Raw genomic sequence first — 22,389 nt, 5'->3', positions numbered from 1 at the left:
TTATTCCTTAACAATATATCTAAACCTTTCTTGTGTTCCTGGATAGTGAGTATTTATGCCCCTTAGTTTCTTTATCTTATAGTTCTTGAAAGATATCTTTCAGACTTTGTCATCCATCTCTTGTGCATATATTGAAAGGAAAACAACAGTGAAACAAATTGGTTGAGATATTTCTAAGGCAGTGACTGCCACTTGGCTGACAGCAGTATGAAAATCATCCCGATGTCAGAGATGTTAAAATAAAATGGAAATGATAATACATTCCCATGGACATACCGCTTTGCATAATAGCTTTTCCTCCCAGACCATCCCTCCCTTCTTTTTACCCTACAGAAATCGACTATTGTGAATTTTGTGTTTATCATGTCCTTGTTTTTTTCTCCCCTTTTAGCAAATGTGTGCTAAACATGGAAGCCAACCAAGCCGATGTCAGCCAACCGGGGCTTTGTCTGCCTCTCAGTGGTCATGTGTGAGCCTTGTTTCTGAGCCAGGAATGACTCTGAAGCTCCTAAAGAAGGAGAGGATCTTACTGGATGTCTTACTTAGAGTCCCTGAACTGGTGGTGGACTGGCTGTTCCTCGGTTTGCGAGCTGTCCTCCCGTCCTTTGTCAACTTTGGAGTTTCCATGGCCAGATGAGGACCAGTAGGAGGATGATTTCTGGGTCTTGTCCCCTCCTGTCCTGTGGTGACCTGCACGTGTCCTGCAGTGTTGGGAACTTTTCCTCGATGAAGACATGTCCTTCTTTTCTTTTTTTCCGTCCAGGCTTCATCCCTGAGGTGGGAGCCCTTCTGGCTTCCATCCCGTTCAGACATGTAGCCTTCGGTCTGCAAGGTGGAGACCACGGGGTCTGCGACCTTCCCTTCAGCTCTTCCAGCAGCAGGCTTGCCGGTTGTGACTGCAACTGGCAACACCATGCTCATGCTGCTCTCTGGACCATCTGCCCCCGTCGAGGATATGCTGGCATCATCCGCCAAGACCAGGTTCGTGTCCTGCAAGGATAAGCTGGCAGCACCTGCAGTGTCCTCGCCGGATCCGCTTTCTCCTGGATCCTTGATGGTGGCTCCCGCCAAGCCCATGGTCATCCCTGCGGCTGATCCTTTGGCGCTTTTCACGACTGCAGTTGAACCATGGGGGGCACCTGCAATGGCCTCGCCAGATCCCCTTTCTCCTGGATCCTGGATGGTGGCTCCCACCAGGCCCATGGTCATTCCTGCCGCTGATCCTTCGGCGCTTTTCATGGCTGCATTTGATCCATGGGGGGCACCCGCAGTGGCCTCGCCGGATCTACTTTCTCCTGGATCCTTGATAATGGCTCCCGCCCGGCCCATGGACATCCCTGCCGCTGATCCTTCGGCGCTTTTCACGGCTGCACTTGATCTATGGGGGCACCTGCAATGGCCTCGCCGGATCCGCTTTCTCCTGGATCCTTGATGTTGGCTCCAGCCAAGCCCATGGCCATTCCTGCCGCTGATCCTTCGTCGCTTTTCACGGCTGTAGTAGATCCATGTTGGGTACCTGCAAAGGCCTCGCCGGATCTGCTTTCTCCTGGATCCTTGATAATGGCTCCCGCCAGGCCCATGGACATCCCTGCCGCTGATCCTTCGGCGCTTTTCACGGCTGCAGTTGATCCATGGGGGGCACCTGCAATGGCCTCGCCGGATCCGCTTTCTCCTGAATCTTTGATGGTGGCTCCCGCCAGGCCCGTGGTCATCCCTTTCGCTGATCTTTCGGTGCTTTTCACGGCTGCAGTTGATCCATGTGGGGCACCTGCAGTGGCCTCGCCGGATCCGCCTTTTCCTGGATCCTTGACGGTGGCTCCTGCCAGGACCATGGGCATCCCTTCGACTGATACTTCGGCGCTTTTCACGGCCGCACTTGATCTATGGGGGCACCTGCAATGGCCTCGCCGGATCCGCTTTCTCCTGGATCCTTGATGTTGGCCCCAGCCAGGCCCATGGCCATTCCTGCCACTGATCCTTCGTCGCTTTTCACGGCTGTAGTAGATCCATGTTGGGTACCTGCAATGGCCTCGCCGGATCTGCTTTCTCCTGGATCCTTGATAATGGCCCCCGCCAGGCCCATGGACATCCCTGCCGCTGATCCTTCGGCGCTTTTCACGGCTGCAGTTGATCCATGGGGGGCACCTGCAATGGCCTCACCAGATCCGCTTTCTCCTGGATCCTTGATGGTGGCTGACGCCAGGCCTGTGGTCATCCCTTCCACTGATCCTTCGGCGCTTTTCACGGCTGCAGTTGATCCATGGGGGGCACCTGCAATGGCCTCGCCGGATCCGCTTTCTCCTGGATCCTTGATGGTGGCTCCCGCTAGGCCCATGGTCATCCCTCCTGCTGATATTTTGGCGCTTTTTGTGGCTCCAGTCACGTCACGAAGCTTGTGAAGCCCAGCCTAATCCTGATCCCTTTCTCTGTGGAGCTCTGTGGTCTGAGCCAAGGGGAGGAGAATCAGGTAAGATAGAGATGACAAGTGAGATCTGAACTGTCTGCTCCTCTCTCATCCTGGAGCTGAGCAACTCAAGGGCTTATACTTAGAATAACCTTTGAAATCACCCAGTCTAAGCTCCCATTGGATGCAAGACCCCATCTACTGCACCCCTGTCAAACGGCCACTCCATTTTACTTGAACAGTCCCAGGGTCAGGGAAAGCACTGATACAATTCTCCATGATATACACTTTAATTTTATACCCTTGTGGTTCTCTCTCTGCAGGACAGATTCCTAGAAGTGGGGTTCCTGGGTCAAGGGATGCACACCTTCTACATTTGGGTGACTCCACGGGTTGGGCTGATTTGAATCAGCATGTCGGCGACACGGGGAGACACAATGAAGGAAGGACTTCCTAACTGTGAATGATGTTCCCCAACTGATGAGAGTACCTGGGCTGGGGTAAGTGTTCAAGAAGAGACCAGACAATCAGGATGCTGTAGAAGGGATTACAGCCCTGGTGATGAGAACAGTCCAGCTGATATGATACCTAAGGGCTCTCTGAAATTCAGCCCTGTGGGACAAGGTGGAGAAGCACTCGGAACCTCTCCAGTGTGGTGAATCCCATAGTGATAGCTCGTTTGTCCCTGACCCTTTTCAACAATAGAAGGTATTTCCCAGGTGAGTCTCAGAGAGCACCAAAGGCTATGAAGGACCAGCTTTGCCCTGCTCTCCCAAAGCACCCTGCCCCGTGTTCTTGAGTCTCTGTGGGTGCTTCCCACTAGGATTTTGGCATCCTCTGTAGTGGCTGCATCTCCAGTTTGGAGCATCAGTGTACTGCTGTAACTGTCTACCGGTGGTCTCAGGATATAGACAAGCTTTTCCCAATGGGAAAAGAGGTCTTTTTGTGCATCGGAAGAGGGGCACAGCTGCAGATAGAAAGTACGGCCAGTAGCAAGATTCAGGCACAGCTGCTGTTTCTCACGGTTGTGGATGGAGATCTTGACAAATTTCAAGGGAAGCAGCCTGGTGAGCTCTAGGATCTTCACGGGCTTGCAACCTCTCCCCTTGGTGATCCCGGCGCATCTGACATGCTCTTCACAGACTTTCATTGTTCGGGCCAGCAGCATGACGTCAGGTAGTGGGAAGAGGGGGCTGGTGGATGCGACACCCACAGTCACCCTTCGGACGCGGTTGTCTAGGTCAATCAGTTCTCCTTTCTTGCTGACCTGGATAAAGTCGCTCTCAAACATGGGAGCGTACTTGAAAAGGTCATACTCTCCTCCCTCGTACAGTTGTCGTTGCAGGACCCCCATGGAGGTCCTCAACACCCCCACTGAACAGTAGCTATTGGCCATGTAATGAGGTAAAGTCTCACTGCTCATGGCTCTCTTCGTTCAAGACAGAGCCACCAGCCACAAATTGAGTCTCGGAGAGAGAGAGGGAACGAAAGCAACTCGTCACCTCCCTGCAGGACTCTGCCAGAGTCCCTTGGCCCGACCATATTTATACCGCAAGTCCTTTGTGACCCGTCACCATCACATCACACACCCCTTTGTTGAGCCTCCAAGTCCCCACCCCCTTGGGGCAGGCTCACCAGCCTCCCCCTAAACCAACCACCATGTCCATAGGGAACAGGCTGACCCTGCCAGGGTATAGGTGTGGGTAGGCTGGATAGTCTTTCTAATCAAAAGGTTGAGAAAACCCTCCTGCTTTTGTAAATATCTGGGTGGTTTCCAGTCTTGTTGTTGTTACAAATCTCCCTGCAGGGATCATCTTCGTGCTTCTGCTGAATGATGTCCTGGGGATAAAATCCTGGAAGTGGACTGTGTACTTGCTAAGGGCAGGCATCCTATGGGAATTGCTGTTCTCTGTGCCCCCAGCGTATATAACACAGTGCTGGCAGGAGCTTAGAAAGAGCGCTACCTGTCAGAGTCCCATTGGTACTGTCATTTCCAGTATATGGAGAATTTTCTCACCCGTTTTGTCTTTTCAAGGAGGCTAACTTTTATTTATATTTATATTTATATTTTTTACAGTTTTAGAAAGTTTTTATTGTGAAATATAACACAGATTCATGAAAGTGCAGAAACCATAAATATAGCTTAATGAGTAACAAGAAAGTGAACACCCTTGTAGCTGCCACCCAGAGCAAGAAATAGAACCCTGCCAGCCCCTCTTCTGCATGCTCCCTCCCCACAAAGGTAACCCAAACTTGGTTTGTATTTTTTTTCTTTTCCTTCTTCTTTTTTATTGATGTATAGTTGATTTACAATGTTGTGTTAATTTGTGTTGTGTTAATTTCTTCTGTTAATTTCTGATTCAGTTTTTTGTATACATACATTCTTTTTCATATTCTTTTCCATTATGGTTTATCACAGGATACTGAATATAGTTCTCTGTGCTCTACAGTAGGACCCTGCTGTTTATCCATCCTGTAGTTTGTATCTGCTAATCCCAAACTCCCAATCCTTTCCTCCTTGACCCCTGCTTTTTTTTTTTTTTTGCGGTACGCGGGCCTCTCACTGTTGTGGCCTCTCTCGTTGCGGAGCACAGGCTCCGGAGCCATAGCTCACGGGCCCAGCCGCTCCGCGTCATGTGGGGTCCTCCCGGACCGGGGCACGAACCCGTGTCCCCTGCATCGGCAGGCGGACTCCCAACCACTGCGCCACCAGGGAAGCCCGAAGCTGAGCTCTTGAACTGGAGTGACCCTTCCGAGAGGGTCTGTGTTGGGCTACGATGGCCTGAGCTTCACACTCCACATCAATCATTTCTTGCCGTGCACCTCGGGTGAGGAACCCAGGCAATTTCCAAACTCACTGCCAGCTGAAGGCTTTCTGTGGGATGCACCCCCAGCAGCTGGGGCCACAAGTCCTTCATTCAAGAAATGCACCCCACGTGGATATTTCAAATGGAACGGTGTCTTTCAAAACATACCCTCCAATCTCCTCATTATATAGATCCTGTGGCCAAAACTAGGAAGTAACATAAAGTCCCATATTAACAACCCCCCCAGCCAAATACTTCTTTTCACAGAAACCACAGTGCCCTCCACAAAGTGCACATTTGATCAGGCCACTCCCCTATTTAAAACATATCATGGCTTTGCATCACTCCAAGGTCCGAAATGAAAATCCTTTAAATGGACCTCAAGGCCTTGCATGGCGTGGCCCCTGCTGTGTCCCCCAGCATCACATCATGCTTGCTCTGCCAGCCACGACACTGCCTTCAATATGCCTCCCACCATAGCACATCTTCAACAATCCTGTGAATGACCTTATTTTGCTGTAGGGAAAAAAACCCTTTCTAGTATGTATGTGTGTTGCCAGACTTGAAGTTTGGGACATTGGTTAGTTTGTAATCAACCATCCATTGCCTAATTGCACTTTCAGCTGCAGAATTGCCACCATGGTGATGAATATTGCTGTCCAAAATATTGGCCTCTATCTGATAGGGTGTACTGACTTGATACCCAAATTGATGTCTCCCTCCAGAGGAAGATGCCTGTTGCTTTGAAATACGTAGGTATCTGTGCATGTGTCTCTTGATGAACTGTCAAGATAGAAAAGGAAATCCAGAGAAAGTGCCAGGCAGGGCAGTTGCGGTGGGCAAGTCCCCACCTCCACTTTACTACTGCACTGGAGGTGTAAATTGTGTCAACTGTGGGTCTGGTCAGCTAACGCCCTGCACAGTGGACTAACTAGGTTCACGTTAAAGAAGTCCTTTGGGGTGAGGGAGTGAGAATGCCTAATACAGGCTAAGAAAGACAAAAGCTAAAGCCAAGGGTACAGAATCCTAAGATGAAGCTGTTTTAAGTAGGCTGATTCAGCCTCTGGCATAGTGAGAATCTGGGGCTCTGAGTCAAAGGCTTTGGAAAGAGTTCCCCTTTATCTCCCTCCTCTACCCCAGAACTCCTCACATTTCCGGAAGGCTTCCCCCAAATCCCTCTCAGGTCTTAGAGAACATGGCTCTTTCTCTCCTCTTACCAAGACCCAGTGCTTCAAGAGTTAACTCCAAGGACACATTGATCCCCACAATCTATTGGTCTTTGTTTATTGGAAATCACAAGATGGGATTTTCCAGCCACCCACCAGAGCAACTGAGAAGGGCTTCCTCTCATCCTCCCAAGCTACCACTCCTCCCAGAATCCGTATCTTATTTCTCACCTCCTCCACCTCTACCACTTAATTTGCTCTGCAGAGAAAGTCCCTAAGTTTTACTGGAAACCCAACTTCCATCCTAGTAGACCCTGTTGTCACAGAAGGGAATGAGCAGAGAATTGCAAGGCTAGCAGATGACTCCCCGGTTCATACAAACACACATGGGGCTTCCCTGGTGGCGCAGTGGTTGGGAGTCCACCTGCCGATGCAGGGGACACGGGTTCGTGTCCTTGTCCGGGAAGATCCTACATGCCGTGGAGCCGCTGGGCCCGTGAGCCATGGCCGCTGAGCCTGTGCGTCCGGAGTCTGTGCTCCGCAATGGGAGAGGCCACAGCAGCGAGAGGCCCGCATACCGCAAAAAAACCCCAAAAACGAAACACACACATGGTTCTCAGAGGCATTCTTCTCAAATCCAACGGTTGTTAACTGTTATCAACAGTTACTCTAATCCAACTGTTATCAACTGTTGTTAACAATTTAATGATTTTCATGGACTCATGAAATTTATTTACAACTTATTTTTAAATTGGAAAGACTTTTTTATGATGGACTTTTAAAAATGCATAATCTCATTATGAAATGAGATTTCATAATCTCATTTATGATGTTTTAATTTTTAGAATCGCTTTCCACATGCATACATAATTTGCATAGTTCATCAGTACAGAGCATTTTGGATTATTCTGTTATTCCTTAACAATATATCTAAACCTTTCTTGTGTTCCTGGATAGTGAGTATTTATGCCCCTTAGTTTCTTTATCTTATAGTTCTTGAAAGATATCTTTCAGACTTTGTCATCCATCTCTTGTGCATATATTGAAAGGAAAACAACAGTGAAACAAATTGGTTGAGATATTTCTAAGGCAGTGACTGCCACTTGGCTGACAGCAGTATGAAAATCATCCTGATGTCAGAGATGTTAAAATAAAATGGAAATGATAATACATTCCCATGGACATACCGCTTTGCATAATAGCTTTTCCTCCCAGACCATCCCTCCCTTCTTTTTACCCTACAGAAATCGACTATTGTGAATTTTGTGTTTATCATGTCCTTGTTTTTTTCTCCCCTTTTAGCAAATGTGTGCTAAACATGGAAGCCAACCAAGCCGATCCCAGCCAACCGGGGCTTTGTCTGCCTCTCAGTGGTCATGTGTGAGCCTTGTTTCTGAACCAGGAATGACTCTGAAGCTCCTAAAGAAGGAGAGGATCTTACTGGATGTCTTACTTAGAGTCCCTGAACTGGTGGTGGACTGGCTGTTCCTCGGTTTGCGAGCTGTCCTCCCGTCCTTTGTCAACTTTGGAGTTTCCATGGCCAGATGAGGACCAGTAGGAGGATGATTTCTGGGTCTTGTCCCCTCCTGTCCAGTGGTGACCTGCACGTGTCCTGCGGTGTTGGGAACTTTTCCTCGATGAAGACATGTCCTTCTTTTTTTCCGTCCAGGCTTCATCCCTGGGGTGGGAGCCCTTCTGGCTTCCATCCCGTTCAGACATGTAGCCTTCGGTCTGCAAGGTGGAGACCACGGGGTCTGCGACCTTCCCTTCAGCTCTTCCAGCAGCAGGCTTGCCGGTTGTGACTGCAACTGGCAACACCATGCTCATGCTGCTCTCTGGACCATCTGCCCCCGTCGAGGATGTGCTGGCATCATCCGCCAAGACCAGGTTCGTGTCCTGCAAGGATAAGCTGGCAGCACCTGCAATGTCCTCGCCGGATCCGCTTTCTCCTGGATCCTTGATGGTGGCTCCCGCCAGGCCCATGGTCATCCCTGCGGCTGATCCTTTGGGGCTTTTCACGGCTGCAGTTGATCCATGGGGGGTACCTGCAATGGCCTCGCCAGATCCCCTTTCTCCTGGATCCTGGATGGTGGCTCCCACCAGGCCCATGGTCATTCCTGCCGCTGATGCTTCGGCGCTTTTCACGGCTGCATTTGATCCATGGGGGGCACCCGCAGTGGCCTCGCCGGATCCGCTTTCTGCTGGATCCTTGATAATGGCTCCCGCCAGGCCCATGGACATCCCTGCCCCTGATCCTTCAGCGCTTTTCACGGCTGCACTTGAGCTATGGGGGCACCTGCAATGGCCTCGCCGGATCCGCTTTCTCCTGGATCCTTGATGTTGGCTCCAGCCAGGCCCATGGCCATTCCTGCCGCTGATCCTTCGTCGCTTTTCACGGCTGTAGTAGATCCATGTTGGGTACCTGCAATGGCCTCGCCGGATCTGCTTTCTCCTGGATCCTTGATAATGGCTCCCGCCAGGCCCATGGACATCCCTGCCGATGATCCTTCGGCGCTTTTCACGGCTGCAGTTGATCCATGGGGGGCACCTGCAATGGCCTCGCCGGATCCGCATTCTCCTGTATCTTTGATGGTGACTCCCGCCAGGCCCATGGATATCCCTGCCTCTGATCCTTCGGCGCTTTTCACGGCTGCAGTTGATCCATGGGGGGCACCTGCAATGGCCTCGCCGGATCCGCTTTCTCCTGAATCTTTGATGGTGGCTCCCACCAGGCCCATGGTCATCCCTTTCGCTGACCTTTCGGCACTTTTCTCAGCTGCAGTTGATGCATGTGGGGCACCTGCAATGGCCTCGCCGGATCCGCCTTTTCCTGGATCCTTGACGGTGGCTCCCGCCAGGACCATGGGCATCCCTGCCGCTGATACTTCGGCGCTTTTCACGGCTGCACTTGATCTATGGGGGCACCTGCAATGGCCTCGCCGGATCCGCTTTCTCCTGGATCCTTGATGTTGGCTCCAGCCAGGACCATGGCCATTCCTGCCACTGATCCTTCGTCGCTTTTCACGGCTGTAGTAGATCCATGTTGGGTACCTGCAATGGCCTCGCCGGATCTGCTTTCTCCTGGATCCTTGATAATGGCTCCCGCCAGGCCCATGGACATCCCTGCCGATGATCCTTCGGCGCTTTTCACGGCTGCAGTTGATCCATGGGGGGCACCTGCAATGGCCTCGCCGGATCCGCATTCTCCTGTATCTTTGATGGTGACTCCCGCCAGGCCCATGGATATCCCTGCCTCTGATCCTTCTGCGCTTTTCACGGCTGCAGTTGATCCATGGGGGGCACCTGCAATGGCCTCGCCGGATCCGCTTTCTCCTGAATCTTTGATGGTGGCTCCCGCCAGGCCCATGGTCATCCCTTTCGCTGACCTTTCGGCGCTTTTCTCGGCTGCAGTTGATGCATGTGGGGCACCTGCAATGGCCTCGCCGGATCCGCCTTTTCCTGGATCCTTGACGGTGGCTCCCGCCAGGACCATGGGCATCCCTGCCGCTGATACTTCGGCGCTTTTCACGGCTGCACTTGATCTATGGGGGCACCTGCAATGGCCTCGCCGGATCCGCTTTCTCCTGGATCCTTGATGTTGGCTCCAGCCAGGCCCATGGCCATTCCTGCCGCTGATCCTTCGTCGCTTTTCACGGCTGTAGTAGATCCATGTTGGGTACCTGCAATGGCCTCGCCGGATCTGCTTTCTCCTGGATCCTTGATAATGGCTCCCGCCAGGCCCATGGACATCCCTGCCGATGATCCTTCGGCGCTTTTCACGGCTGCAGTTGATCCATGGGGGGCACCTGCAATGGCCTCGCCGGATCCGCATTCTCCTGTATCTTTGATGGTGACTCCCGCCAGGCCCATGGATATCCCTGCCTCTGATCCTTCGGCGCTTTTCACGGCTGCAATTGATCCATGGGGGGCACCTGCAATGGCCTCGCCGGATCCGCTTTCTCCTGAATCTTTGATGGTGGCTCCCGCCAGGCCCATGGTCATCCCTTTCGCTGACCTTTCGGCGCTTTTCTCGGCTGCAGTTGATGCATGTGGGGCACCTGCAATGGCCTCGCCGGATCCGCCTTTTCCTGGATCCTTGACGGTGGCTCCCGCCAGGACCATGGGCATCCCTGCCGCTGATACTTCGGCGCTTTTCACGGCTGCACTTGATCTATGGGGGCACCTGCAATGGCCTCGCCGGATCCGCTTTCTCCTGGATCCTTGATGTTGGCTCCAGCCAGGCCCATGGCCATTCCTGCCGCTGATCCTTCGTCGCTTTTCACGGCTGTAGTAGATCCATGTTGGGTACCTGCAATGGCCTCGCCGGATCTGCTTTCTCCTGGATCCTTGATAATGGCTCCCGCCAGGCCCATGGACATCCCTGCCGCTGATCCTTCGGAGCTTTTCACGGCTGCAGTTGATCCATGGGGGGCACCTGCAATGGCCTCAGCACATCTGCTTTCTCCTGGATCCTTGATGGTGGCTCCCGCCAGGCCCATGGTCATCCCTGCGGCTGATCCTTTGGCGCTTTTCACGACTGCAGTTGAACCATGGGGGGCACCTGCAATGGCCTCGCCAGATACCCTTTCTCCTGTATCCTGGATGGTGGCTCGCAGCAGGCCCATGGTCATTCCTGCCGCTGATCCTTCGGCGCTTTTCACGGCTGCATTTGATCCATGGGGGGCACCCGCAGTGGCCTCGCCTGATCTGCTTTCTCCTGGATCCTTGATAATGGCTCCGCCAGGCCCATGGACATTCCTGCCGCTGATCCTTCCTCACTTTTCACGGCTGTAGTAGATCCAAGTTGGGTACCTGCAATGGCCTCGCCGGATCTGCTTTCTCCTGAATCCTTGATAATGGCTCCCGCCAGGCCCATGGACATCCCTGCCGCTGATCCTTTGGCGCTTTTCACGGCTGCAGTTGATCCATGGGGGGCACCTGCAATGGCCTCGCCGGATCCGCATTCTCCTGTATCTTTGATGGTGACTCCCGCCAGGCCCATGGATATCCCTGCCGCTGATCCTTCGGTGCTTTTCACGGCTGCAGTTGATCCATGGGGGGCACCTGCAATGGCCTCACCGGATCCGCTTTCTCCTGGATCCTTGATGTTGGCTCCAGCCAGGCCCATGGCCATTCCTGCCGCTGATCCTTCGTCGCTTTTCACGGCTGCAGTAGATCCATGTTGGGTACCTGCAATGGCCTCGCTGGATCTGCTTTCTCCTGTATCCTTGATAATGGCTCCCGCCAGGCCCATGGACATCCCTGCCGCTGATCCTTCGGCGCTTTTCACGGCTGCAGTTGATCCATGGGGGGCACCTGCAATGGCCTCACCAGATCCGCTTTCTCCTGGATCCTTGATGGTTGCTCCCGCCAGGCCCGTGGTCATCCCTGCCGCTGATCCTTCGGCGCTTTTCACGGCTGCAGTTGATCCATCGGGGGCACCTGCAATGGCCTGGCCGGATCCGCTTTCTCCTGGATCCTTGATGGTGGCTCCCGCCAGGCCCATGGTCATCCCTCCTGCTGATCTTTCGGCGCTTTTTGTGGCTCCAGTCACGTCACGAAGCTTGTGAAGCCCAGCCTCATCCTGATCCCTTTCTCTGTGGAGCTCTGTGGTCTGAGCCAAGGGGAGGAGAATCAGGTAAGATAGAGATGACAGAAAGTGAGATCAGAACTGTCCGCTCCTCTCTCATCCTGGAGCTGAGCAACTCAAGGGCTTATACTTAGAATAACCTTTGAAATCACCCAGTCTAAGCTCCCATTGGATGCAAGATCCCATCTACTGCACCCCTGTCAAACGGCCACTCCATTTTACTTGAACAGTCCCAGGGTCAGGGAAAGCACTGATACAATTCTCCATGATATACACTTTAATTTTATATCCTTGTGCTTCTCTCTCTGCAGGACAGATTCCTAGAAGTGGGGTTCCTGGGTCAAGGGATGCACACCTCCTACATTTGGGTGACTCCACGGGTTGGGCTGATTTGAATCAGCATGTCGGCGTCACGGGGAGACACAATGAAGGAAGGACTTCCTAACTGTGAATGATGTTCCCCAACTGCTGAGACTACCTGGGCTGGGGTAAGTGTTCAAGAAGAGACCAGACAATCAGGATGCTGTAGAAGGGATTACAGCCCTGGTGATGAGACCAGTGCAGCTGATATGATACCTAAGGTCTCTCTGAAATTCAGCCCTGTGGGACAAGGTGGAGAAGCACTCGGAACCTCTCCAGTGTGGTGAATCCCATAGTGATAGCTCGTTTGTCCCTGACCCTTTTCAACAATAGAAGGTATTTCCCAGGTGAGTCTCAGAGAGCACCAAAGGCTATGAAGGACCAGCTTTGCCCTGCTCTCCCAAAGCACCCTGCCCCGTGTTCTTGAGTCTCTGTGGGTGCTTCCCACTAGGATTTTGGCATCCTCTGTAGTCTCTGCATCTCCAGTTTGGAGCATCGGGGTACTGCGTAACTGTCTACCGGTGGTCCCGGGATATAGACAAGCTTTTCCCAATGGGAAAAGAGGTCTTTTTGTGCATGGGATGAGGGGCACAGCTGCAGATAGAAAGTACGGCCAGTAGCAAGATTCAGGCACAGCTGCTGTTTCTCACGGTTGTGGATGGAGATCTTGACAAACTTCAAGGGAAGCAGCCTGGTGAGCTCTAGGATCTTCACGGGCTTGCAACCTCTCCCCTTGGTGATCCCGGCGCATCTGACATGCTCTTCACAGACTTTCGTTGTTCGGGCTAGCAGCATGACGTCAGGTAGTGGGAAGAGGGGGCTGGTGGATGCGACACCCACAGTCACCCTTCGGACGCGGTTGTCTAGGTCAATCAGTTCTCCTTTCTTGCTGACCTGGATAAAGTCGCTCTCAAACATGGGAGCATACTTGAAAAGGTCATACTCTCCTCCCTCGTACAGTTGTCGTTGCAGGACCCCCATGGAGGTCCTCAACACCCCCACTGAACAGTAGCTATTGGCCATGTAATGAGGTAAAGTCTCACTGCTCATGGCTCTCTTCGTTCAAGACAGAGCCACCAGCCACAAATTGAGTCTCGGAGAGAGAGAGGGAACGAAAGCAACTCGTCACCTCCCTGCAGGACTCTGCCAGAGTCTCTTGGCCCGACCATATTTATACCGCAAGTCCTTTGTGACCCGTCACCATCACATCACACACCCCTTTGTTGAGCCTCCAAGTCCCCACCCCCTTGGGGCAGGCTCACCAGCCTCCCCCTAAACCAACCACCATGTCCATAGGGAACAGGCTGACCCTGCCAGGGTATAGGTGTGGGTAGGCTGGATAGTCTTTCTAATCAAAAGGTTGAGAAAACCCTCCTGCTTTTGTAAATATCTGGGTGGTTTCCAGTCTTGTTGTTGTGACAAATCTCCCTGCAGGGATCCTCTTCGTGCTTCTGCTGAATGATGTCCTGGGGATAAAATCCTGGAAGTGGACTGTGTACTTGCTAAGGGCAGGCATCCTATGGGAATTGGTGTTCTCTGTGCCCCCAGCGTATATAACACAGTGCTGGCAGGAACTTAGAAAGAGTGCTACCTGTCAGAGTCCCATTGGTACTGTCATTTCCAGGATATGGAGAATTTTCTCACCCATTTTGTCTTTTCAAGGAGGCTAACTTTTATTTATATTTATATTTTTTACAGTTTTAGAAAGTTTTTATTGTGAAATATAACACACATTCATGAAAGTGCAGAAACCATAAATATAGCTTAATGAGTAACAAGAAAGTGAACACCCTTGTAGCTGCCACCCAGAGCAAGAAATAGAACCCTGCCAGCCCCTCTTCTGCATGCTCCCTCCCCACAAAGGTAACCCAAACTTGGTTTGTATTTTTTTTCTTTTCCTTCTTCTTTTTTATTGATGTATAGTTGATTTACAATGTTGTGTTAATTTGTGTTGTGTTAATTTCTTCTGTTAATTTCTGATTCAGTTTTTTGTATACATACATTCTTTTTCATATTCTTTTCCATTATGGTTTATCACAGGATACTGAATATAGTTCTCTGTGCTCTACAGTAGGACCCTGCTGTTTATCCATCCTGTAGTTTGTATCTGCTAATCCCAAACTCTCAATCCTTCCCTCCTTGACCCCCGGTTTTTTTGTTTTTTTTTTGCGGTACGCAGGCCTCTCACTGTTGTGGCCTCTCTCGTTGCGGAGCACAGGCTCCGGAGCCATGGCTCACGGGCCCAGCCGCTCCGCGGCATGTGGGGTCCTCCCGGACCGGGGCACGAACCCGTGTCCCCTGCATCGGCAGGCGGACTCCCAACCACTGCGCCACCAGGGAAGCCCGAAGCTGAGCTCTTGAACTGGAGTGACCCTTCCGAGAGGGTCTGTGTTGGGCTACGATGGCCTGAGCTTCACACTCCACATCAATCATTTCTTGCCGTGCACCTCGGGTGAGGAACCCAGGCAATTTCCAAACTCACTGCCAGCTGAAGGCTTTCTGTGGGATGCACCCCCAGCAGCTGGGGCCACAAGTCCTTCATTCAAGAAATGCACCCCACGTGGATATTTCAAATGGAACGGTGTCTTTCAAAACATACCCTCCAATCTCCTCATTATATAGATCCTGTGGCCAAAACTAGGAAGTAACATAAAGTCCCATATTAACAACCCCCCCAGCCAAATACTTCTTTTCACAGAAACCACAGTGCCCTCCACAAAGTGCACATTTGATCAGGCCACTCCCCTATTTAAAACATATCATGGCTTTGCATCACTCCAAGGTCCGAAATGAAAATCCTTTAAATGGACCTCAAGGCCTTGCATGGCGTGGCCCCTGCTGTGTCCCCCAGCATCACATCATGCTTGCTCTGCCAGCCACGACACTGCCTTCAATATGCCTCCCACCATAGCACATCTTCAACAATCCTGTGAATGACCTTATTTTGCTGTAGGGAAAAAAACCCTTTCTAGTATGTATGTGTGTTGCCAGACTTGAAGTTTGGGACATTGGTTAGTTTGTAATCAACCATCCATTGCCTAATTGCACTTTCAGCTGCAGAATTGCCACCATGGTGATGAATATTGCTGTCCAAAATATTGGCCTCTATCTGATAGGGTGTACTGACTTGATACCCAAATTGATGTCTCCCTCCAGAGGAAGATGCCTGTTGCTTTGAAATACGTAGGTATCTGTGCATGTGTCTCTTGATGAACTGTCAAGATAGAAAAGGAAATCCAGAGAAAGTGCCAGGCAGGGCAGTTGCGGTGGGCAAGTCCCCACCTCCACTTTACTACTGCACTGGAGGTGTAAATTGTGTCAACTGTGGGTCTGGTCAGCTAACGCCCTGCACAGTGGACTAACTAGGTTCACGTTAAAGAAGTCCTTTGGGGTGAGGGAGTGAGAATGCCTAATACAGGCTAAGAAAGACAAAAGCTAAAGCCAAGGGTACAGAATCCTAAGATGAAGCTGTTTTAAGTAGGCTGATTCAGCCTCTGGCATAGTGAGAATCTGGGGCTCTGAGTCAAAGGCTTTGGAAAGAGTTCCCCTTTATCTCCCTCCTCTACCCCAGAACTCCTCACATTTCCGGAAGGCTTCCCCCAAATCCCTCTCAGGTCTTAGAGAACATGGCTCTTTCTCTCCTCTTACCAAGACCCAGTGCTTCAAGAGTTAACTCCAAGGACACATTGATCCCCACAATCTATTGGTCTTTGTTTATTGGAAATCACAAGATGGGATTTTCCAGCCACCCACCAGAGCAACTGAGAAGGGCTTCCTCTCATCCTCCCAAGCTACCACTCCTCCCAGAATCCGTATCTTATTTCTCACCTCCTCCACCTCTACCACTTAATTTGCTCTGCAGAGAAAGTCCCTAAGTTTTACTGGAAACCCAACTTCCATCCTAGTAGACCCTGTTGTCACAGAAGGGAATGAGCAGAGAATTGCAAGGCTAGCAGATGACTCCCCGGTTCATACAAACACACATGGGGCTTCCCTGGTGGCGCAGTGGTTGGGAGTCCACCTGCCGATGCAGGGGACACGGGTTCGTGTCCTTGTCCGGGAAGATCCTACATGCCGTGGAGCCGCTGGGCCCGTGAGCCATGGCCGCTGAGCCTGTGCGTCCGGAGCCTGTGCTCCGCAATGGGAGAGGCCACAGCAGCGAGAGGCCCGCATACCGCAAAAAAACCCCAAAAACGAAACACACACATGGTTCTCAGAGGCATTCTTCTCAAATCCAACGGTTGTTAACTGTTATCAACAGTTACTCTAATCCAACTGTTATCAACTGTTGTTAACAATTTAATGATTTTCATGGACTCATGAAATTTATTTACAACTTTTTTTTAAATTGGAAAGACTTTTTTATGATGGACTTTTAAAAATGCATAATCTCATTATGAAATGAGATTTCATAATCTCATTTATGATGTTTTAATTTTTAGAATCGCTTTCCACATGCATACATAATTTGCATAGTTCATCAGTACAGAGCATTTTGGATTATTCTGTTATTCCTTAACAATATATCTAAACCTTTCTTGTGTTCCTGGATAGTGAGTATTTATGCCCCTTAGTTTCTTTATCTTATAGTTCTTGAAAGATATCTTTCAGACTTTGTCATCCATCTCTTGTGCATATATTGAAAGGAAAACAACAGTGAAACAAATTGGTTGAGATATTTCTAAGGCAGTGACTGCCACTTGGCTGACAGCAGTATGAAAATCATCCTGATGTCAGAGATGTTAAAATAAAATGGAAATGATAATACATTCCCATGGACATACCGCTTTGCATAATAGCTTTTCCTCCCAGACCATCCCTCCCTTCTTTTTACCCTACAGAAATCGACTATTGTGAATTTTGTGTTTATCATGTCCTTGTTTTTTTCTCCCCTTTTAGCAAATGTGTGCTAAACATGGAAGCCAACCAAGCCGATCCCAGCCAACCGGGGCTTTGTCTGCCTCTCAGTGGTCATGTGTGAGCCTTGTTTCTGAACCAGGAATGACTCTGAAGCTCCTAAAGAAGGAGAGGATCTTACTGGATGTCTTACTTAGAGTCCCTGAACTGGTGGTGGACTGGCTGTTCCTCGGTTTGCGAGCTGTCCTCCCGTCCTTTGTCAACTTTGGAGTTTCCATGGCCAGATGAGGACCAGTAGGAGGATGATTTCTGGGTCTTGTCCCCTCCTGTCCAGTGGTGACCTGCACGTGTCCTGCGGTGTTGGGAACTTTTCCTCGATGAAGACATGTCCTTCTTTTTTTCCGTCCAGGCTTCATCCCTGGGGTGGGAGCCCTTCTGGCTTCCATCCCGTTCAGACATGTAGCCTTCGGTCTGCAAGGTGGAGACCACGGGGTCTGCGACCTTCCCTTCAGCTCTTCCAGCAGCAGGCTTGCCAGTTGTGACTGCAACTGGCAACACCATGCTCATGCTGCTCTCTGGACCATCTGCCCCCGTCGAGGATGTGCTGGCATCATCCGCCAAGACCAGGTTCGTGTCCTGCAAGGATAAGCTGGCAGCACCTGCAATGTCCTCGCCGGATCCGCTTTCTCCTGGATCCTTGATGGTGGCTCCCGCCAGGCCCATGGTCATCCCTGCGGCTGATCCTTTGGGGCTTTTCACGGCTGCAGTTGATCCATGGGGGGTACCTGCAATGGCCTCGCCAGATCCCCTTTCTCCTGGATCCTGGATGGTGGCTCCCACCAGGCCCATGGTCATTCCTGCCGCTGATCCTTCGGCGCTTTTCACGGCTGCATTTGATCCATGGGGGGCACCCGCAGTGGCCTCGCCGGATCCGCTTTCTGCTGGATCCTTGATAATGGCTCCCGCCAGGCCCATGGACATCCCTGCCCCTGATCCTTCAGCGCTTTTCACGGCTGCACTTGATCTATGGGGGCACCTGCAATGGCCTCGCCGGATCCGCTTTCTCCTGGATCCTTGATGTTGGCTCCAGCCAAGCCCATGGCCATTCCTGCCGCTGATCCTTCGTCGCTTTTCACGGCTGTAGTAGATCCATGTTGGGTACCTGCAATGGCCTCGCCGGATCTGCTTTCTCCTGGATCCTTGATAATGGCTCCCGCCAGGCCCATGGACATCCCTGCCGATGATCCTTCGGCGCTTTTCACGGCTGCAGTTGATCCATGGGGGGCACGTGCAATGGCCTCGCCGGATCCGCATTCTCCTGTATCTTTGATGGTGACTCCCGCCAGGCCCATGGATATCCCTGCCTCTGATCCTTCGGCGCTTTTCACGGCTGCAGTTGATCCATGGGGGGCACCTGCAATGGCCTCGCCGGATCCGCTTTCTCCTGAATCTTTGATGGTGGCTCCCGCCAGGCCCATGGTCATCCCTTTCGCTGACCTTTCGGCGCTTTTCTCGGCTGCAGTTGATGCATGTGGGGCACCTGCAATGGCCTCGCCGGATCCGCCTTTTCCTGGATCCTTGACGGTGGCTCCCACCAGGACCATGGGCATCCCTGCCGCTGATACTTCGGCGCTTTTCACGGCTGCACTTGATCTATGGGGGCACCTGCAATGGCCTCGCCGGATCCGCTTTCTCCTGGATCCTTGATGTTGGCTCCAGCCAGGCCCATGGCCATTCCTGCCGCTGATCCTTCGTCGCTTTTCACGGCTGTAGTAGATCCATGTTGGGTACCTGCAATGGCCTCGCCGGATCTGCTTTCTCCTGGATCCATGATAATGGCTCCCGCCAGGCCCATGGACATCCCTGCCGCTGATGCTTCGGAGCTTTTCACGGCTGCAGTTGATCCATGGGGGGCACCTGCAATGGCCTCAGCATATCCGCTTTCTCCTGGATCCTTGATGGTGGCTCCCGCCAGGCCCGTGGTCATCCCTGCCGCTGATCCTTCGGCGCTTTTCATGGCTGCAGTTGATCCATGGGGGGCACCTGCAATGGCCTCGCCGGATCCGCTTTCTCCTGGATCCTTGATGGTGGCTCCCGCCAGGCCCATGGTCATCCCTGCTGCTGATCTTTCGGCGCTTTTTGTGGCTCCAGTCACGTCACGAAGCTTGTGAAGCCCAGCCTCATCCTGATCCCTTTCTCTGTGGAGCTCTGTGGTCTCAGCCAAGGGGAGGAGAATCAGGTAAGATAGAGATGACAGAAAGTGAGATCAGAACTGTCCGCTCCTCTCTCATCCTGGAGCTGAGCAACTCAAGGGCTTATACTTAGAATAACCTTTGAAATCACCCAGTCTAAGCTCCCATTGGATGCAAGATCCCATCTACTGCACCCCTGTCAAACGGCCACTCCATTTTACTTGAACAGTCCCAGGGTCAGGGAAAGCACTGATACAATTCTCCATGATATACACTTTAATTTTATACCCTTGTGCTTCTCTCTCTGCAGGATAGATTCCTAGAAGTGGGGTTCCTGGGTCAAGGGATGCACACCTTCTACATTTGGGTGACTCCACGGGTTGGGCTGATTTGAATCAGCATGTCGGCGTCACGGGGAGACACAATGAAGGAAGGACTTCCTAACTGTGAATCATGTTCCCCAACTGCTGAGACTACCTGGGCTGGGGTAAGTGTTCAAGAAGAGACCAGACAATCAGGATGCTGTAGAAGGGATTACAGCCCTGGTGATGAGACCAGTGCAGCTGATATGATACCTAAGGTCTCTCTGAAATTCAGCCCTGTGGGACAAGGTGGAGAAGCACTCGGAACCTCTCCAGTGTGGTGAATCCCATAGTGATAGCTCGTTTGTCCCTGACCCTTTTCAACAATAGAAGGTATTTCCCAGGTGAGTCTCAGAGAGCACCAAAGGCTATGAAGGACCAGCTTTGCCCTGCTCTCCCAAAGCACCCTGCCCCGTGTTCTTGAGTCTCTGTGGGTGCTTCCCACTAGGATTTTGGCATCCTCTGTAGTGGCTGCATCTCCAGTTTGGAGCATCGGGGTACTGCCGTAACTGTCTACCGGTGGTCTCAGGATATAGACAAGCTTTTCCCAATGGGAAAAGAGGTCTTTTTGTGCATGGGATGAGGGGCACAGCTGCAGATAGAAAGTACGGCCAGTAGCAAGATTCAGGCACAGCTGCTGTTTCTCACGGTTGTGGATGGAGATCTTGACAAACTTCAAGGGAAGCAGCCTGGTGAGCTCTAGGATCTTCACGGGCTTGCAACCTCTCCCCTTGGTGATCCCGGCGCATCTGACATGCTCTTCACAGACTTTCGTTGTTCGGGCCAGGAGCATGACGTCAGGTAGTGGGAAGAGGGGGCTGGTGGATGCGACACCCACAGTCACCCTTCGGACGCGGTTGTCTAGGTCAATGAGTTCTCCTTTCTTGCTGACCTGGATAAAGTCGCTCTCAAACATGGGAGCGTACTTGAAAAGGTCATACTCTCCTCCCTCGTACAGTTGTCGTTGCAGGACCCCCATGGAGGTCCTCGACACCCCCACTGAACAGTAGCTATTGGCCATGTAATGAGGTAAAGTCTCACTGCTCATGGCTCTCTTCGTTCAAGACAGAGCCACCAGCCACAAATTGAGTCTCGGAGAGAGAGAGGGAACGAAAGCAACTCGTCACCTCCCTGCAGGACTCTGCCAGAGTCTCTTGGCCCGACCATATTTATACCGCAAGTCCTTTGTGACCCGTCACCATCACATCACACACCCCTTTGTTGAGCCTCCAAGTCCCCACCCCCTTGGGGCAGGCTCACCAGCCTCCCCCTAAACCAACCACCATGTCCATAGGGAACAGGCTGACCCTGCCAGGGTATAGGTGTGGGTAGGCTGGATAGTCTTTCTAATCAAAAGGTTGAGAAAACCCTCCTGCTTTTGTAAATATCTGGGTGGTTTCCAGTCTTGTTGTTGTTACAAATCTCCCTGCAGGGATCATCTTCGTGCTTCTGCTGAATGATGTCCTGGGGATAAAATCCTGGAAGTGGACTGTGTACTTGCTAAGGGCAGGCATCCTATGGAAATTGCTGTTCTCTGTGCCCCCAGCGTATATAACACAGTGCTGGCAGGAACTTAGAAAGAGTGCTACCTGTCAGAGTCCCATTGGTACTGTCATTTCCAGGATATGGAGAATTTTCTCACCCGTTTTGTCTTTTCAAGGAGGCTAACTTTTTTTTTTTTTTTTTTTTAATTTTTTTAAATTTATGGCTGTGTTGGGTCTTCGTTTCTGTGCGAGGGCTTTCTCTAGTTGTGGCGAGTGGGGGCCACTCCTCATCGCGGTGCGCGGGCCTCTCACTATCGCGGCCTCTCTTGTTGCGGAGCACAGGCTCCAGACGCCCAGGCTCAGTAATTGTGGCTCACGGGGCCAGCTGCTCCGTGGCATGTGGGATCTTCCCAGACCAGGGCTCGAACCCTTGTGTCCTACATTGGCAGGCGGACTCTCAACCACTGCGCCACCAGGGAAGCCCGAGGCTAACTTTTATTTAGATTTATATTTATATTTATATTTTTTACAGTTTTAGAAAGTTTTTATTGTGAAATATAACACACATTCATGAAAGTGCAGAAACCATAAATATAGCTTAATGAGTAACAAGAAAGTGAACACCCTTGTAGCTGCCACCCAGAGCAAGAAATAGAACCCTGCCAGCCCCTCTTCTGCATGCTCCCTCCCCACAAAGGTAACCCAAACTTGGTTTGTATTTTTTTTCTTTTCCTTCTTCTTTTTTATTGATGTATAGTTGATTTACAATGTTGTGTTAATTTGTGTTGTGTTAATTTCTTCTGTTAATTTCTGATTCAGTTTTTTGTATACATACATTCTTTTTCATATTCTTTTCCATTATGGTTTATCACAGGATACTGAATATAGTTCTCTGTGCTCTACAGTAGGACCCTGCTGTTTATCCATCCTGTAGTTTGTATCTGCTAATCCCAAACTCCCAATCCTTCCCTCCTTGACCCCTGCTTTTTTTTTTTTTGCGGTACGCGGGCCTCTCACTGTTGTGGCCTCTCTCGTTGCGGAGCACAGGCTCCGGAGCCATAGCTCACGGGCCCAGCCGCTCCGCGTCATGTGGGGTCCTCCCGGACCGGGGCATGAACCCGTGTCCCCTGCATCGGCAGGCGGACTCCCAACCACTGCGCCACCAGG

The 22,389-nt window shown here is 51.4% G+C and overlaps 2 protein-coding genes across 2 annotated transcripts; both read right to left on the bottom strand.

Moving 5' to 3' along the window:
- Positions 1-12,774: 12,774 nt before the first annotated feature.
- On the bottom strand, positions 12,775-13,377 carry LOC307051189 (Golgi-associated RAB2B interactor protein 3-like; the record flags this gene model as incomplete). The annotated part of the gene is made up of 1 exon (XM_079701530.1): positions 12,775-13,377. The coding sequence occupies one exon, from the start codon at positions 13,375-13,377 to the stop codon at positions 12,775-12,777; it is 603 nt and encodes a 200-aa protein (XP_079557656.1).
- Positions 13,378-19,969: 6,592 nt separating this feature from the next.
- LOC307051188 (Golgi-associated RAB2B interactor protein 3-like) lies at positions 19,970-21,024 on the bottom strand (the record flags this gene model as incomplete). The annotated part of the gene is made up of 3 exons (XM_079701529.1): positions 19,970-19,975; positions 20,184-20,792; positions 21,019-21,024. 3 exons carry the CDS (start codon positions 21,022-21,024, stop codon positions 19,970-19,972), a joined length of 621 nt encoding a protein of 206 aa, XP_079557655.1.
- Between the last annotated feature and the right edge of the window lie 1,365 nt (positions 21,025-22,389).

This window comes from Hyperoodon ampullatus (assembly GCF_949752795.1).
Source record: "Hyperoodon ampullatus genome assembly, chromosome: 4".
Classification (NCBI taxonomy): Eukaryota; Metazoa; Chordata; class Mammalia; order Artiodactyla; family Ziphiidae; genus Hyperoodon; species Hyperoodon ampullatus.
The sequence above is the reverse complement of the archived record's forward strand: the minus strand, read 5'-3'. Positions and strand labels throughout refer to the sequence as shown.